Consider the following 16,318-nt stretch of genomic DNA (forward strand, 5'->3'; position numbering starts at 1 on the left):
AAAATCAGAGTCCTGATTTTGATTGGAAAGACGTCCTGGGGAAGAACATTTGAACCAAGATCTGAAGGATGATTAGATGTTTGCAGGCAAATTGCGGATGGTCACCATGCCAGGCAGAGGGAAGACCTGGCGTGCAGGATCTGTGGTGGGAGGCAAACTGTTGAAGAAATGGAAAGGCCAGGAGGGCTGAGGAGGAGCTGGCCATGGTCAGAAGAGGCCGGGCTGATGGGTGAATGCCTGGGAAGTCCATGATTAGTCTTTCTCGGTTCCTTCTTGTTTTCCTATACACACCCCTTTCCACCAGATTCTCTCGAACCTCTCTCCCCATTCTTCTTCTCCATCCCTACATCCTCATTGTTTTGCCCATGGATGAAGCCAACAGCCTCTTGCTACCTTCAAATTCATGCCTTTTAAATTTAAGCAGTATTCTAACTAACATAAGTCTGATTAAGTTAGTCCTTGGGTAAAATCCTCTCTGACTCCTCCATTGTCAAGATAAAGTCCTACCCAGGGATTTCTCTTTTTTTAGTCCACCTCCCACCCACTTCAATGCCTCTTTGCTCGGGCTTTCTCCAAATTCTCCTGTCCCCTGGGCTGCCACCTGGCTGTGTGCTGGTGCCTGGGGACCCTGACTTCCTTTGTCCACTGGTGAAGTCTTTCTCGTATCATGCACCACAGTGCAGGGGCAGTTTCTCTGTCTGGGAAGCCAGCTCCCTCATCTCAAGCCATTTGCGGACCCCTTCTTCCCCACTGTATTTCCCTCTTGGCTCAGGTGCTGCCCCCCTGTGCCCCCCACTGTTATTTACAGGCACATCTGCTCTGCTAGACTGTGAGAGAAGAATCTGGGGCTCATTTATCTGTGTTCTTCTGCGGTCACAGGGCTGGGCACATATTAGGTGCTTGATACACGTTTTGTTGAGTTGAAGGTCTAGTGAGGAAGGAATGACTTTACATCAGCAGGAGGCAAAAGATGAAGCTCCATCTAGAGGACTCTTCATAAGGGCATCTGGCTTCCAGGACCTGCCTGGGCCATCTGAGTCTGATTCTTCCATTGACCCATCACAAGTCTCAGAGCTGCGCCTCCACCTGCCACGCACACCCAGCGAGAGGACAGGTGGACACAGTGGAGACAGGCCTAGGTAGATTCACCCTTCCAGCATAGTAGTTCTCAAACTTCAGCAGACATCAGAGTCATCTGGGTTACCTGGTTAGTTAGACTTTAGTTATAAATAGTATTTGTAAAGCCCCTCACTTAGAACCCAGCGTATAATAGATGACTAATAAATAGTGAGGGTAAGTGGTACGGGCTGTTTGTCACTTTGTTTATATTATTTATGAGTGTCCACATCTGGAGTTTCTGATTCAGTAGGTTTGGGGTGGAGCCTGAGAATTTGCTTCAGTAACAAGTGCCCAGGTGATGTTGATGGTGGTAGTCTGGGGACCACACTTTGAGAATCTCCATTCTAACCAAAGGATATGCTCCAAAAATTATTGCTCTTTACAGTGCTGGGGAAGGAGATCGGGGGAGCTTTTTGCTTGGGTTTGGCTTTGTAGGCTTTAAGAACGATTAGTATGAGGTTAATGTGGATAGATGGATCAGATTCTACAAGCCTACCTCCACCCTGTCCCCGGGCTTTCCCGCAAGGTGTTTCTGCGTCCATTCATCAGCCACTCAACAAATACATTTTGTAGTAGGTGCATGGCAACAGAGTGAGGTGAAGTTGTTGATGTCAAGATGAAATCGATACAAAACTGTCCTTAAGGGAGGCCTCTGGTGCAGACATAACCATAACTCAAGGAGTCCAAAGGAGAGATGTCTGCTCCGATGGGCAGTGAGTTCCCCATCTCTAGAGCTGTCCCAGAACAGGCTTCTAGATGGTTAGTGGGAACAAAACAGTTGGATACATGGTTACCAAGTGACTGTTAAGATCTTGAAATTCTGTGATTAGGGAAAACAGTGATGATTGACATATCAAATGGGACAAATGAAACGCTGTGGGGTTTATAATGGGTTGATCTGCAGAGGCAGCTGAGGCTGCTGGTGTAAATACTGATAATATGACTACTTTTAATAGATACTTAGTCCTCATCAACATTGTGCTTGGGGTGTAAATGGATTTATATCCAATGACCTGATAATTCACTGCTTATTGACCTCATATCATTTAAAAGGTTAAATGGAGAAAGCCACAAGCAGGCCCAGAGTGTACCTCAGGGGCCTCTTTGGGCCCAGCTTCCTGAATCACATGGAATTGAGATGCATGGTGCCATTTTACTTTGTTTTGCAATATTTATGAGAGAGAGAGAGAGCGAGGGCGAGAGAGCGCAAAACTTAAATTTACAGTTTCTAGGGCACCAACTTGAATTTCAGACTCTCATCTTAACCTTATCAAGAGAATTCAACCAATTGCCAGACTGCATAGAATGAACCAAAAATCCTCTTTCGGAGGGTCTTGCGCCTAAGATGTGACAAACACAGCCAATGCCCCTTGCCCATCTCTTGCCATTTATTAAGCATCTATTACATGCTGGGTACTGAGTGAGATGCTTTGCAAATACTGCTTATAATCCCTTTAACCATCCTTCAAAGGAAGTATCATTATCCTCATTTTCTAGGAAAAGGCATAGAGAGATTTTTGTGTCTTGTCCAATTTCATAGCAAAACTCTTAGATTTATTTTGGAAGTTGACATAACCATAAAATTGAAAGCTGATAAAACAGCCCCCAAATTATAGATCTATGTCAAGTCTGAGTACAGCTGCATTATTAGCAAATTGAATGCAGCAGTATATCAATGAATAACCAACTCTGACCAGAATGCAGTGTATTCTAGGAATGCAAGAATGATTCAATAATAGGAAATATTAGGAAATCAATATAATTCACCATATCGATGAACTAAAGGAGGGCCATACACTAGTAGATGCTGAAAGGACTTTTGATAAAATTCTTCCACATTTAAAACTCTAAAACAGGAACCAGAGAAACCATGTAAATTTGATAAAGACTGAAAATCAGCTACATGTCATTCTAAACAGTGAAACATTAAATCCAATTTCATTAACCTAGGAAATACTTGATTTTGCTATTTAAAAATATTGTCTTGGTGATTATTCAAAATGAAATCAAGCCAACATAAAATGGTTTATATAAATATGGGAAAGAAGGCATGATGTTATTCAGTTTTGCCACGATTGTTGACCAAAACAAAACAGCAAAAGAATCTAGAAGGAAAAGGAACCCTAAGAGAAGTCATGAGGGTATTGGGTCCGATGGCTGGCTAACAGCCCTTCTCTGTACAGTTAGGGTCACACAGCTGCTGAACGTGGGCCACTGAAACTGGATTTGAACCAGTTGTGCTCTCCGTACCTTGGGAAGCCTTTATGCTCACTGGTATAAACCATCAGTGTCAGAACCAGTAGGAGAGAGAGGCCCTAAGAGCTTGTAACCCTCAGGCTGAACAGGGCAGTCCCATCCCCCAGAGGCTGGGACATTGGGCTGAATGTTGGGGAGTCCGAAGGTGGTGGTTTGGTCTGGGGCCATTCAGCCAGACTTCTGCTTCCCAGGCACTGAGAGCCAGCTGGTGACACCACCTCTTTTCTGCTTGGCTCTGAGAAGCCATCTTCCTGTCGCCTGCTGTCTTCATCTCAAGCTGTCCATTAGAGAGATAGTGCTTCCCAGAACACCTTCCGTGGGTGTGGGGCATCAGCAGATGCCTGGGGCATTGAGGTCCAGGCTTCGGTCACCACATCCACCAAGGAGGCTTCAGCTTCCTGGTTTTCATGGTGAAAGTGAAACATGTTTTTCTGCCCCCAAATCACAGGGTGATAGATGATGTATTAAGGTGCATTCTATTATCATGTGTCATGGATTAAAACAAATAAAAAAAATAAAAAAAATTCACAGAGTGCTGATACGTCCAATATATTGTCCCTATGCTGGCAGTGGGAGGAGCACTGTGAAGAATCCAGGAGGCCTGGGTTCTAGTGGCTTTGTCCCAACCAGCTGTGTGTTCCTAGGCAAGTCACTTGGTGTTCCTGGGCCTCACTTGCCTGATCAGTATCCTGGGATATTGGACTGGAGAGGTACCAGTTCCCTTTGAATTCAAAGTTTCGGTAACAGTCACGCTTAATGTGTGACCCCCAGTGTGCTCAGTGCTTTGAGCAGGGGTCTACCCGTCACAGCAGCCCGTGAGGTAAGTACTGCTATTATCCCCATGTTGTGTCTCTCTCTGAAGCAGCTGAGGCACAGAGTGGTTAAGTGACTTGCCCGGGCTCTCACTGCTAGGGAGTGGTGGGGCGCTCACACAGCTCTCGATCTCTCTGTTGTCCTTGGATGGTTTTTCTTCACTGACTGCCTTGTTGGAGTGGTATGGGTTCTGTCAGGAGCTGGGGAGTGACGCTGGGAACGGAGATCACTTTCTAAGGGAAGGCTGGCTCTGGGGTGGATGGCCGGTGTTGCCACCTGGGGGAAGGAGAGCAGTGGCCGCCGGAGGTGCTGATGTCACTGATGTCGCCTTTCCCCCTCTTCCTCTCTTCCTCTCTAGTCTGCGGCAAGCGCTACAAGAACCGACCGGGACTGAGCTACCACTACGCTCACACCCACCTGGCCAGTGAGGAGGGGGACGAAGCCCAAGATCAGGAGACCCGGTCCCCACCTAACCACAGAAATGAGAACCACAGACGTGAGTCCCCACTCGTGAGGTTGGGGCAGGGAGGCGTGGGGAGGGCAGGGATGGGGGACACTCCTTTCCTCCACCGCTGGCTGGCATCTTCTGGCAACACTGGTGGGTCTCAGTGTTCGTTGGGGGTGGGCTCCTTCAGCTTCCAGCCTTGAGTGACCTGGGCAGGGCCAGCACAGCCAGCTCTGGAAGGAAGGCCATTCAGCAGAAGGGGCGGGCCTTTACGAGGTCACTGCAAATGCCACTCTCCGCTCAGCGGCAGATGACCCACTCGCAGCTGTGAGACTGGGCTGGGCATAGCCCTTGGGGGTGTTAGATATCCCCACTGTCTGCTTGACCCCTAAGAATCTTTGTATTTTCTTTTTTTTTTAAAAAAAAATTTATGTTTTAGTTGTAGATGGACAGCATGCCTTTATTTCACTTATTTATTTTTATGTGGTGCTGAGGATCGAACCCAGTGCCTCAAGTATGAGAGGCAAGCACCCTACCACTTGAGTCACATCTCCAGCCCAGTCTTTGTATTTTCTTTTTAACTGACACATAATATATATGTTAATCTATTGCTGTGGCTTTGTTATAGGGAGTCATGATTACAGGGGGTAATAGGGATATGGTTGGAACTCCGTGTTACCTTGGAGCATTCAAATGGCCAATGGGATCTGGGTGGATTTGCCATTTGGGATAATCAGTCCTGAAGGCCCAGCATGACCCTGAAGATTTTGTGTTTCCATTTTCTTCCTCAATTTCTGTTTACGAATTAGGGAATCAAAAGGGATCTTAGCATCTCCCACCTGACTTCCCTCTGTGACATCCATTATGGCCTCTGGGTCTGCAGCACCTTGAAATGGGATGGGGTTGTGGAATCTCTAGAGCTTGCTTCAAAATATGGGTGGGGGAAGCTGAGATCACTTGGTGGGGAGAATTTGTGGACGTGCAATGTGTTTTTAATTTTGTTCATAAGATTTGGTGGCAGGTGCTGTTCGAGTGAACAATTGAATGCAATTAAAGGCAGCAGAACTTGAAGAATATTCAGAGTCTGGGATTTAAAGATGATGCTAGTGTGTTTTAGTCAGTCAGCGTAGTTGACTGATGTCAGCTGGGCACCTTTACTGAGTATTTGAATAATTAACACACCCGTGGCTAAGACCAGCCTTTATATTTATGTGTGGCTTCCTCTCACTCTACTCCACTTCTTAGTTCACTGGGCCACCCTAACAAAATACCACAGACGGGGGTGTTTCAACAACAGAAGCTTATTCTCTCACAGTTCTGGAGGTTAGAGGTCCAAAATCAAGGTGTTGGCAGGACTGGTCACCTCTGACGCCTCTCTCCTCGACATGCAGATGGCTACCCTCTCTCTGCACACCTGCTCTGGAGTCACCAGTCAGATTGGATTAGGGCTCATGGCCTCCTCTGACCTCCTTTGACCTCACCTTTTTACCTCTTCAACCCTGTCTCCATATATATTTACATTCTGAGGTGTCCTGGGGTGAAGCTTCCACACAAGAATTGGAGTGGGGGACCCAATTCAGCCTATAACACCTTCTTTAATTCTTACTTTCAGGGTTCAACCCTTGTTTTCTCACCCCCATTGTCATCTGTGCAGAACCTGAAGAGCAGGGCAGGAGGTCTCTGATGGCTTTGTGCCCTCTCCCTGCCCGCTCCCGAGCGGCTCCAGCCCCAAGGCCTCTGTCTTCCCTCTGGGAGAGGTCTCCTTGGTCCTGTCTTTAGGAAAGGAAAATTCCTTGACCTGTACCCAGGCAGCCGATGCTTGGTTTCCCTGTCTCTCTCTTTTCCCTTCTCTGGTCTAAGTGATCAAGAGGTCACAGGAGCTGTCACCTCCTACCAGCAAGAGGCTGAGAATAATCCACTTTGATTTGGGGTGCTATCTGGAAAGTGGTTATTAGTGATTGCTGCTCTCTCTCGAGTGTTTATTAGCGTGGTGTTATTTCTCCATCTCCCAGGGCTGGCTTATACCCTCATCTCTCCTCCGTGCTGGCCATTTTGGTGTGAAGGTGCAGTCCTCATGTTATGGGGTTTGGCCTGCTTCTGTTTTGTTTGTGTCTGTATTTCCCTAGTTCTCTGGAAGCTTCACTACCGTAGTGGTGTGCACGTCTGTGCGTGTGCACGTGTGTACTCCTGTGTTCACGCATGCACAGTCTTGGCCACAGCAGAGGAGGGCATACTGCAGACCTTAGGTGAAGGAGCCTTCCTCTCCATTGTTCCTGTGGTCCCCACCAGCTTGGCTGTTGCCTCCTGAGGCTCTGCTCTCACAGGCACATTTCACTTGGTCCCCTAGGACCTCTTCATCCTCTTTCATTGGTGGGTGTCCTCCTTGTGAGGCCCATGATCTTGCTTAGTAAGGAAGTGGTGTCTGTCTTTCTTTTTTCTACCTAGAGGTGCCTCCCTGAGAAATGTCCCTATCTCTCCATGGGCCTGTGGGTTGGCACATGCATTCCGACCTTTTCTGCTGCTTGTTGTTTTTCACCCTGTGGATGAGAAACCTGACTCTTCACAATTGATCATTTGACTGACCAAAGATTTTAAACCTCATACAAAAGAATAGCCATACCTGGGCTGATCTGGGGCCTCCTCACATGAAGAAGGTTCCAGAACCCTCACAAACATCTTTTTTGGGGGGCATTTTCTCATTTGCTCTGAGAAAATGAGAACTCTGTGATTAACCCCAATTTTAGGAAGGTGCCGCAGAAAGGTTCTTAGTGTCTGGAGAAGACGTCCTTCCCCACTGTCCCCAATTTCTTTGGACAAACCCCAAGGTGGCTGCTGTCCCTGGGTTCTGTGCCCCACACAGACCACCGATTTGCTTGCTGCTCTGAATGTGTGCTCTGTCTCCTCCCGCGTTCCCCTGGTGAGCAGCCCCCCACCATTTTCCTGTGAGTACTAATTGCCAGCATCATTAATACCCAGTCATTAGCTGCTCCCACTGTTTGGGGCTTGGGGTGGGATCCCATTCATCCTGCCCCTAAATGCCACTGGGACTGTGTGGTGAATTGAATGTGACAGCTCAGCAGCCTTCTGAGGTCTCTGCCTCACCATCCTCCCATGCAAGGCTTTGGGAGTGGGGGAGGGGGCAGGAGCACTTAATCCAGGAGGCTAATCTGGGGCTCCCCCCACCTACCCCCCGCCCCTCTGGAAGGTCTGAACACTAACGCTAGCGCAGTGGCAGTGGAAATGCTGACTTCCCCCGCTTAGCAGAGCTGCAGGGTGACCTGAGTCTGCAGGGCCGTAGGCAGCTGGTTTGTACCACCTGCAGCAGTAGAGACCTTTCGACTTTGGTCCCCCCCGCTGTCCCTTGCTCCATCCTCTCCAGCTGTGTCTTCAGAGCTCAGTGCTTGGCCCTGCTCCTACTGCTGTTGCTGCGGAAAGGGCAGAGTGACCAGCTGGAGCCAGCATTGACCTTCCTCCCCCAGCCCCCACTGCCCTGAGCTGCTAGCTCAGCAGTTGCCAGCCCCTCCCCCGCCCGCCTGCCCCTCCCAGCAGATACACTGTCACTCTCTCACCTTTGTTTCTGTCCCAGTCTCTCAGTTTCTGTGTTTCCTGTAGACTTGGCCCCTGTCCTTGGTGCTCCAGCTTCTCTGCCTCAGCCATAGGCAGCCCAGGGTGCAGACCTTCCCCTTTGGGATAGCCCTTCTGCTGTCAGCTCCCTTCCTTGGCCTGCTGTCCTTCCTCCCCTGTGCTGAGGCTGGATTCTTCTTTCTCCCTCCATTTCTCCTTCATCTACCTTCTATGAATGAAATTACCATGTGTAACCTGTACAGTTACACACACATGTAGATGTGCATATACATCAATAAAAGGAGGGAGGGCTTGGGTGGGGGTCAAGAATCGGAGAGGTGCCACTCTGAAGCATTCTGCATGACTCCCACGAAGTGTGACTAGTAAACAGGGTTAGAATTCAACACCCCAACCACACAGGCTCACTGTGTCAGAACTCTTCTTGGATTTCTTTTTACTTTCTCTGCACAGGGATCATCTATTATAGATGATGTTTTCAAGATACTTTTTGGGGTAGGACTGGGCCTTTGCTAAGTCTTAGAGTAGGATGAAACAAGTGTATAAATAAAGTCAGGGCCATCCATGCATCTATGGTTTTGCTAACCATGTATTAAATACTGACCACATATTGGACCTGGGAAGTACAACATGCATAAGACTTGGCTTCATCCCGGAGGAGCTCACACTGTCGAGTAGGGCTGTGGAGAGAGGTGTGTACAGAAGGGTGAAAGGGCCAAGGGCTCAAGGGTGCATTCTCTCTGTCTCTGGGCAGTGGTGCTGAGTGCAACCACAGCATCTCCTGGGGGAACTCACTGGACATGCAGATTCTCAGGCTCCATCAGACCCTTTGGAACAGAGACTCCAAGAGTGGGGATGAGCATGCTATGCTCCAGTGCACTGTGGTACACAGTAAAACTCAAGGACCACTGCATTGGAAGATTTGCACAGGCTTCACGGAGGAGGGGACATTCAAATTAGCTCTTGGAGATCAAGGAGGAATTTCTAGGAGGGAGGAGGTTTCCTGGATCCCAGGAGGGAGCCCTCTGTAGAAGGCGGGGAAATACAAAATTTTAGTGGAAGGATGGAAATGTAGGTGGGGGTCACAGTTAGAGTCATATTTCTTGCATATTGTGTAATCTTTACTGTAGGAAATGGAGAGACCTCATAGCCATTACTAGAAGGCAAGAACAAATGATTTATAAAGAAATTCATTTAGAGCCTTATTAAATCTTAAATGGCATATCTCTTTTATTTAATAGTGTAAATAAATAGAACATGCTTCTCAATAACATACTTGGAGCTCCTAAGAGGGAAGTGTTTTTGAAAATAGGGTTCTATGAAATTTATCTCAACCTTATTTCTCAGGTGGATGGAATTGAAATTGGGGGATTGTCCTAGGTCCCTGGAGGTTTCATTCAGTCTTATATGCAGTGGTGGTATGCCTAGCACAAAGTTAGGCTTCCTATTGCTAGAGAGAGAGAGAGAAAATTAAAAAAGGCCCAGCCCTTGGAGGGCACATGTATTCTGCAGAACTGAAAGGGGAGAACCAAATTGATTAAGGGTAATGTCTGCTGATTAGATAATCTGAAAATTAGTCTGATAATGTGAAAATTATCTAAAAGCAGCATATGATGTCATTGCCACCCTGATGGGGAAGATCTAACAGATGTTAGTCTTCTGACATCTCTTGTCCTCTAACATATGGTCCAGGGGCAGCTAGGGCACTTTTAGGAGATAGAGTGACAATTATCTTTGAAATGTGTTTAAGAAACTTAGATCACTCTTAAAAGTCATGAAGCCCACTTAACCATCTACTTACCCAGCCTTGACACCAGTAATTCAGGCTTGGTCATAGGGGAGAGAGGAAAATTCAGATTCAGGGCTCTTTTTGGAGAAGTGAGTTGCTTCTGGCCTCTCAAAAAGAAAATCTGGATACTAGCAACAGATGTTTTTTTACATGAGTTATTATTTAACTAAATAGTTTATAGATTACCAAGTAAAGAACCTGAGGGGTTGTTCTGGTCCTTGGAGGTATACAGTCCTTGGAGGTAATTTTCTTGTACCCCCTACTCCCATCATCCATGCCCTTCACTTAGAAGCTCAGAGAGTGGCTTTGGAATTGTTCAGTCCAGGGTGACACAGACCCTGCTGCCCTCCCATGTTCTGGCTGTGAAAATGTGGGTTAGTTACTTAAACATCTCTGCTCCTTAGTTGCTTCTTCTGTAAAAGGGAGATAATAATCTTACTGACCACATGAGGTTGCCCTGAGTCTTAAATGAGACAAAGGATTGGCACCATGCCTATACATTTTGAGTGTTGATACGTCATCTCTGTCCCATTTAGACTAACATACTGTGTAGGTGACCACAGATGGCTAATCTGAGTCAGGGGCTCCACCTGAGGCAACATGAAGGGATTTTTCTGTCACCCTGAAATTAACTGCACCCGAAGACTCATTGGCCTCAGTTATTAATGATCGGAGTCTGATCTGGCCCTAGCACATACTTTGTTAAATCTTAGATGTGGGACACTGATCCTTCTGTACAGGCTAACTTTGAGCATTTGTTGAGCACTTACTGTATGTATGCCTAGTGTAGGGATGAGTGTCACTGAGCCTTCAAAAAGATATAACATGTGCCCATTACCCTTGGAGGATTTCTGGGGTAATGGGGAAGTGCGATGGATACATAAAACCCAGCAAGAGAAAATCCAGCTGTGGGACAGAGTCTGGCAAGTGCAGCTGTCCCTTATTTATCACACCATTTCCCCAGTCAGAATCCATGTCTCTTGGCTTTCTCTATACCACTTTGATTTCATTTTATGACCTAGAATATTCAGGATTGACGAGTTCTGCCTACAGAGAATAATGGTGATGGCAGTAATATTCTCCAGCCTTTCTAGAATGTGTCAGCATTGCCGTGTCCCCTAGAGGAGACCAAGGTGCACAAGGATCCTGTGATGTACCATGGGCATGAGACCTGGATGCAGATGCTTAAGCTATGTGCCACTTCTTGGAAAGCTTATTGACTCAGCCCTTGACTTTTTCCTGCTGTGTCAGATGCACAAGCATTTTTCATACAGGAGAAGAAAGAGTGAAAGACATGATGGAACACCTATGGAGTGCCAGGCACTTTTCACACATCATCTTAAGTAACGTTCACGAGTCCATGAGACCTATGCTAGTATTTTCATTTTATGGATGAGGAAACTGAGGCTTAGAGAAGTTTGAGTAATTTGTCCCAAGTTGCACAGTGAGATGGGAAGCTGAGAGGTGAATGGGCTTGAGTTGGCTCTATTGGGACACTGGAATCCCAGGTGCCATCCTAGGCCTAGGTTTGGATCTTTTTCATGGTCATACTGATGTCCCTTAATTTTTGTCTGTCAGCCAATTGTCAATGCATCATATCACATAGTGACTTTTCAAAAAAAAGATGAATGCATTAACAGGCTCTTAGCTTGGGCTACTGTAACAAAATTCCAGGATGGGTGGCTTAAACAGTGGAAATTTATTTTTTATAGTTCTAGAGATGGAAGTCCAAGATCAAGGTGCCAGCGGAGTTGATGTCTAGTGAGGGCTCTACCCTTGGGTTGAAGGCAGTCACCTTATTGTGTCCTTACATGGCCTTTACTCAGTGTGTGTGGGTAGAGAAAAAGAGAACCAAGCTCTCTGGTGACTCATGAGGACACTAATCCCATCCTGGTGGCCCCACCCTTGTGATCTCACCAAACCTAATTACGTCCCAAAGGTCTCATTTCAAATAACATCACATTGGGGCTTAGGACTTCAATATATGAATTTTGGGGATGTGGGGATACACTTCAATGGATAGTGGGTACATTTACCCTTCAAAACTTGTTTTCATTGCTGTGACTAAAATACCTGACAAGAACAATTGGAGGAGGAAAAGTTTATCCGGGGGTCATGGTTTTAGAGGTTCAGTCTATAGATGGCCAACTTTATTCTTTGGGGCCTGAGGTGAGGCAGAATATCATGGTGGTAGTGTGAGCTCAGGACATGGCACCTGGAAGGAGGGTGGGAGAGGGTGGGGGGGGGGGAGAGAGAGAGAGAGAGAGAGAGAGAGAGAGAGAGAGAGAGAGAGAGTTTTTTGCTCAACAAGGACAAAATATATACCCCAAAGGCACAACCCCAATGACCCTTCTCCCCCAGCCATACCCTACCTATCTACAGTTACCTACAGTTAATCTTTATGAGGGCCTGAATGTACTGATTAGGTTAAAACCCATAATCCACATCACTTGTAAACTTTCTTGCATTGTCTTACATGAACTTTTGGGGGACACCTTCTATCTAAACAGACTTTTGTTATTTGTGATGGTTTATATGGACCATTCCCAACATTGCAAATTCTCACTGAGATTTCAATTGGCAAATCAATTTTACTATAGAAAAAAATTTCACGTTACTCTATTCAATAATTTCCCTGCATCTTTCTCTCTGTGTCCCATCTTTTCTAGCTCTCCTCTCTCCTCTCTCTTTTTTTATATATCTATATATTTTTAAAAATGCTTTTTTTATGCCTGAATTGAAAATCCTAGGGTTCATTCTTGGCTCTTTGTTTTCCTTTACCACTGCATCAGCGCTCCTTCCCAAATAGACTGCAGGTCTATCTACCTTCCTCTCTCTGCCTCCTAGTTTCTGCCTGGGTCACTACCACCTCGGATTGGCCTTCCTGCCTCTATTCTTGCCTCTTACAGTGTGTTTTCCATGGAGAGGCTGAAGTGGTCTTTTTAAAGGTCTAAAATAGGTCATAACACACCTGTATTGACAATGCTTTTATCACATGGGTACACCCCACACTTGTCACCACGAAGCCCTGCATTTTTGCTTCTCAGAGTGTGGTCATCAATATCAGCATCACCTAGGGGCCAGGTGACCAGCTTGTTCACATCTACCTAGTAGAGTGCTGAAAGTCTTGCTCCTAACAACCTCTTAGTGACAGGCAAATCTGAGTGCTTGGCTGACTTAACTGGGAGCTTATAAGACATGTGGAATCTCAAAGCCTACCTCTGATTTATTAATTTCAATCTGAATTTTAATGAGATCCATAAATGGTTTGCACAGCAAGAGTTGGGAAGCCTTGACCTGTAAGGTCCTGCATGCTTAGGCCCAGCCAGCCTCTTGGACTTGACTTTTCTCAGGTGCATGGTTGCATGTGCCCATGGTGAAGTAACATCCAGTGGGCTGGCTAAGCAGAACACTGCCCAGGTTCAGAACCAAGACCACCACTTACTAATGTTTGACCTTAGACAGATTGCTTAGCCTCCTTGTACCTAAAGTATCATCTATATACAACCAAAAGATGAATGGCATCTCTTAGGTTATGGAAAAGATTAAATTAGTTAATTTATATAAAGCACAGCACCAACAGAAAACATGTATAATATGAGGTGATTTGACAGTCACATGTCCTATTAGAGCCACGAGTTATAGTTTAGATCTAGATGTCCCCCAAAGGCCTCCATGTTGAGTCTCAGCTCATGGTACTGTTGGGATGTGGTATTACTTTAGGAGGTGGGGTCTAATGGAAGGAATTTAGGTCACTGGAGATGTGCCCCGGAGGGGGATATTGGAACCCCATCCCCTACTCTTCCTCTCTTTCATACCTGGTCAACATGAGGTGAACAGGTTTTCTCTGCTAATCTTTCCTACCATGAGATACTGTGTCATGGGGGGTCCAAAGCAATAAGGCCAGCTAATCATGGACCGGAACCTCTGAAACTGTAAGCCAATATAAACCTTTCATCTTTTTAAGTTGATTATTTGTCACAGCAATGGAAACCTGATTAACACATTTTGGTTTCAAGCTTGAGGGCACATCAGACTCTCCAGGAGGGTTTGTTATAACAGATTACTGGATCCATTCTCAGAGCTTCTGATTCTGTAGGTCTGAAATGGGCCTTGAGTTTATGTTCTTAACAAGTTCCCAGGTGAACCACTATCTTAGAGAAAGTTAGCTTTTGAAGACTGATGTAGATATATTTCTTCTTCTTCTTTTTTTCTTTTGGATATACTGAATCAGGTAACTGGCCAGGAATCAGGCTGTACTGTTAAAATATAAGGAGGCAGACTCAATTTTCACTCTTTTTTCCCCCAATGTTTTTATTTTTAGAAAATTGACACAATAATTTTACATATTTATGATGTTTTGATAATATATATACATTGCATAATATACACGTCAGGGTAGGCCTATCTATCTCCTCAAACAGTCATAATTTCTTTGTGGTGAGATCATTAAAAAGTCCTTTTTACAAGATTTTCTTGAAATACACAATACATTTGTCATCTATGGTCATGCTGCATGCAAATAATGCACTAGAACACATTTCTCCCATCTAACTATAACTTGGTACATGTTGATCAACCTCTTCCATTACCCACTCCCCAACATTTGCTAATCACCATTTTTACTCTTACCTTCTACGAGATCAACTTCTCTCAATGCTCTGTCCAATGTAGGACAGATCTCCTACTCCAAGCACCTGCCACCTGGCCTGCCCTTTGGGTGTGTCCCTCTGCCTGGGCTCTCATCCCTATCTGTGCTGCCCCTCAGCCCCATGATCTCTTGACTCTTTCCTAATCTTCAGGTGTTCAGCATGAGACTCAGCCTTTTTCTTTTCTTAAATACACTTTCAGTCTGAAGGGCCCAGAGAATATGGGACCATCTGTGGACTGAGTTTAGAGGAGGTGGTGAGGAGAGGTGAAGAGAAGCAGAGTCAGGCAAACCAGGTGGCAACTTCTGAATCTAAATCATTATGGTAGTGACATCCTGACAGCTTCAGGAGACCGAGATGACACAACAAGATGTCCTGCAATCCTTGAAGGGAAATGAGACCATTTTGTTCAGAGCCCTATTGATACAGTTATTCTCAAATTAATGTTTTCTCCTTCAATGGACTCACTGGGTGCCAATCACAAGTGGCAGCTCCAGGTCATGACCCTCATTCGTGAGCTTTTATTTGGTCTTTTCTGAGGCATCAATGAAAGACTGAGGTTGTTGCTTAAGTTTGGAGCACAAAGAACTTAATTGTAGTCTCTCTAGTCCCCAAACTGGAGACATGGTGTTCAAACTCCTGGAAAACAGTTGAAACATTTTGTCCAACTGCAAATTGGCACTCTAACCAGATACAGGCTGTGCATCCCTTACTAGAATTGCTTGGACGAGAAGTGTTTTGGATTTTGGAATATTTGCATATAGATGAAGAGATATCTTGGGAATGGGATCCAAGTCCAAACATGAAATTCATTTGTTTCTTATACACCTACCTGACAGTTACTTTAGAGACAGCATTTTAGTGGACCTATATTTTGAATGTGACCTGTCACATGAGGTCAGGTGTGGAATTTTCTACTTGTGGCATTATGTCAATGCCTAAAAACTTTTGGATTTTGGAGCAATTCAGATTTTGGATTGTTGGATGAGAGATGCTCAACCTGTGTGTCCGTTGAGATGGAGACATCAAGGTAAGTGGATGTGTGTTGCCTGTTTTTATAGCATAGTTTTTAGGAGTGAATACAAAGTTTGTATCTAGAGGTATGAGTTGTGTATTTGATAAAGGTGGAAGAAGAGAAGGCAGGCATGGGGAGTGGGGGACTGACACCATAGCAAAACACATAGCAAAATGGGACCTACCTTCTCACTGGCTATCACTGCCCCAAGACCCTGCGGCCACTGAGTCTGGGAGTCTGATTCCTTCCATTCTGGTTTTCCAAGAAATGCTTCCTTGCAGGAGACCCCAGGTCTTACACATCACTGCTTTCTTCTCTCCATTGAGCCCATTGCTTCTCCCCCTCACTGTGTCCTTCATATGAAAGGACTGGGCTCTTGTGATACAATATGGCGGAGTCACTCTGGACTCAGGGGATTTTACATTCACTCAGTTCCCAGTCTTTCCTTTGTCTGGCTATTTTTGTTTGTTTGTTTGTTTTAAATCCCTCTGTGAAAGGTTTATCCATCCTTTCATTAAATATTTATTCCTAGCTCTGTGTCAATCCATGTGCCAGTGCCAGGGACACAGAGATGAAGGACATGGCTCTTGCCCTCCAGGAGCTCATAGCTAACAGGGAAAGAGACTCCAACACAAACATAAAGCAACCAT

At 45.7% G+C, this 16,318-nt stretch overlaps 1 protein-coding gene across 3 annotated transcripts in view; it reads left to right on the forward strand.

Moving 5' to 3' along the window:
* Positions 1 to 16,318, forward strand: part of Dpf3 (double PHD fingers 3) — a 259,933-nt gene that overhangs the window by 174,004 nt on the left and 69,611 nt on the right. For all 3 annotated transcript variants that reach the window (XR_006851067.2, XR_006851066.2, XM_046440970.2), the window contains exon 7: positions 4,547 to 4,684. Coding sequence is in view for 1 of the 3 variants with exons in the window: in XM_046440970.2 (XP_046296926.1) it covers positions 4,547 to 4,684 (138 nt within the window). In the remaining 2 variants the exon portion in view is untranslated. The remainder of the gene's footprint in view (positions 1 to 4,546; positions 4,685 to 16,318) is intronic.

Source organism: Marmota monax, unplaced genomic scaffold (assembly GCF_021218885.2).
Source record: "Marmota monax isolate L192 unplaced genomic scaffold, Marmota_monax_Labrador192_F-V1.1 WCK01_AAM20220418_F8-fsc00017, whole genome shotgun sequence".
Classification (NCBI taxonomy): domain Eukaryota; kingdom Metazoa; phylum Chordata; class Mammalia; order Rodentia; family Sciuridae; genus Marmota; species Marmota monax.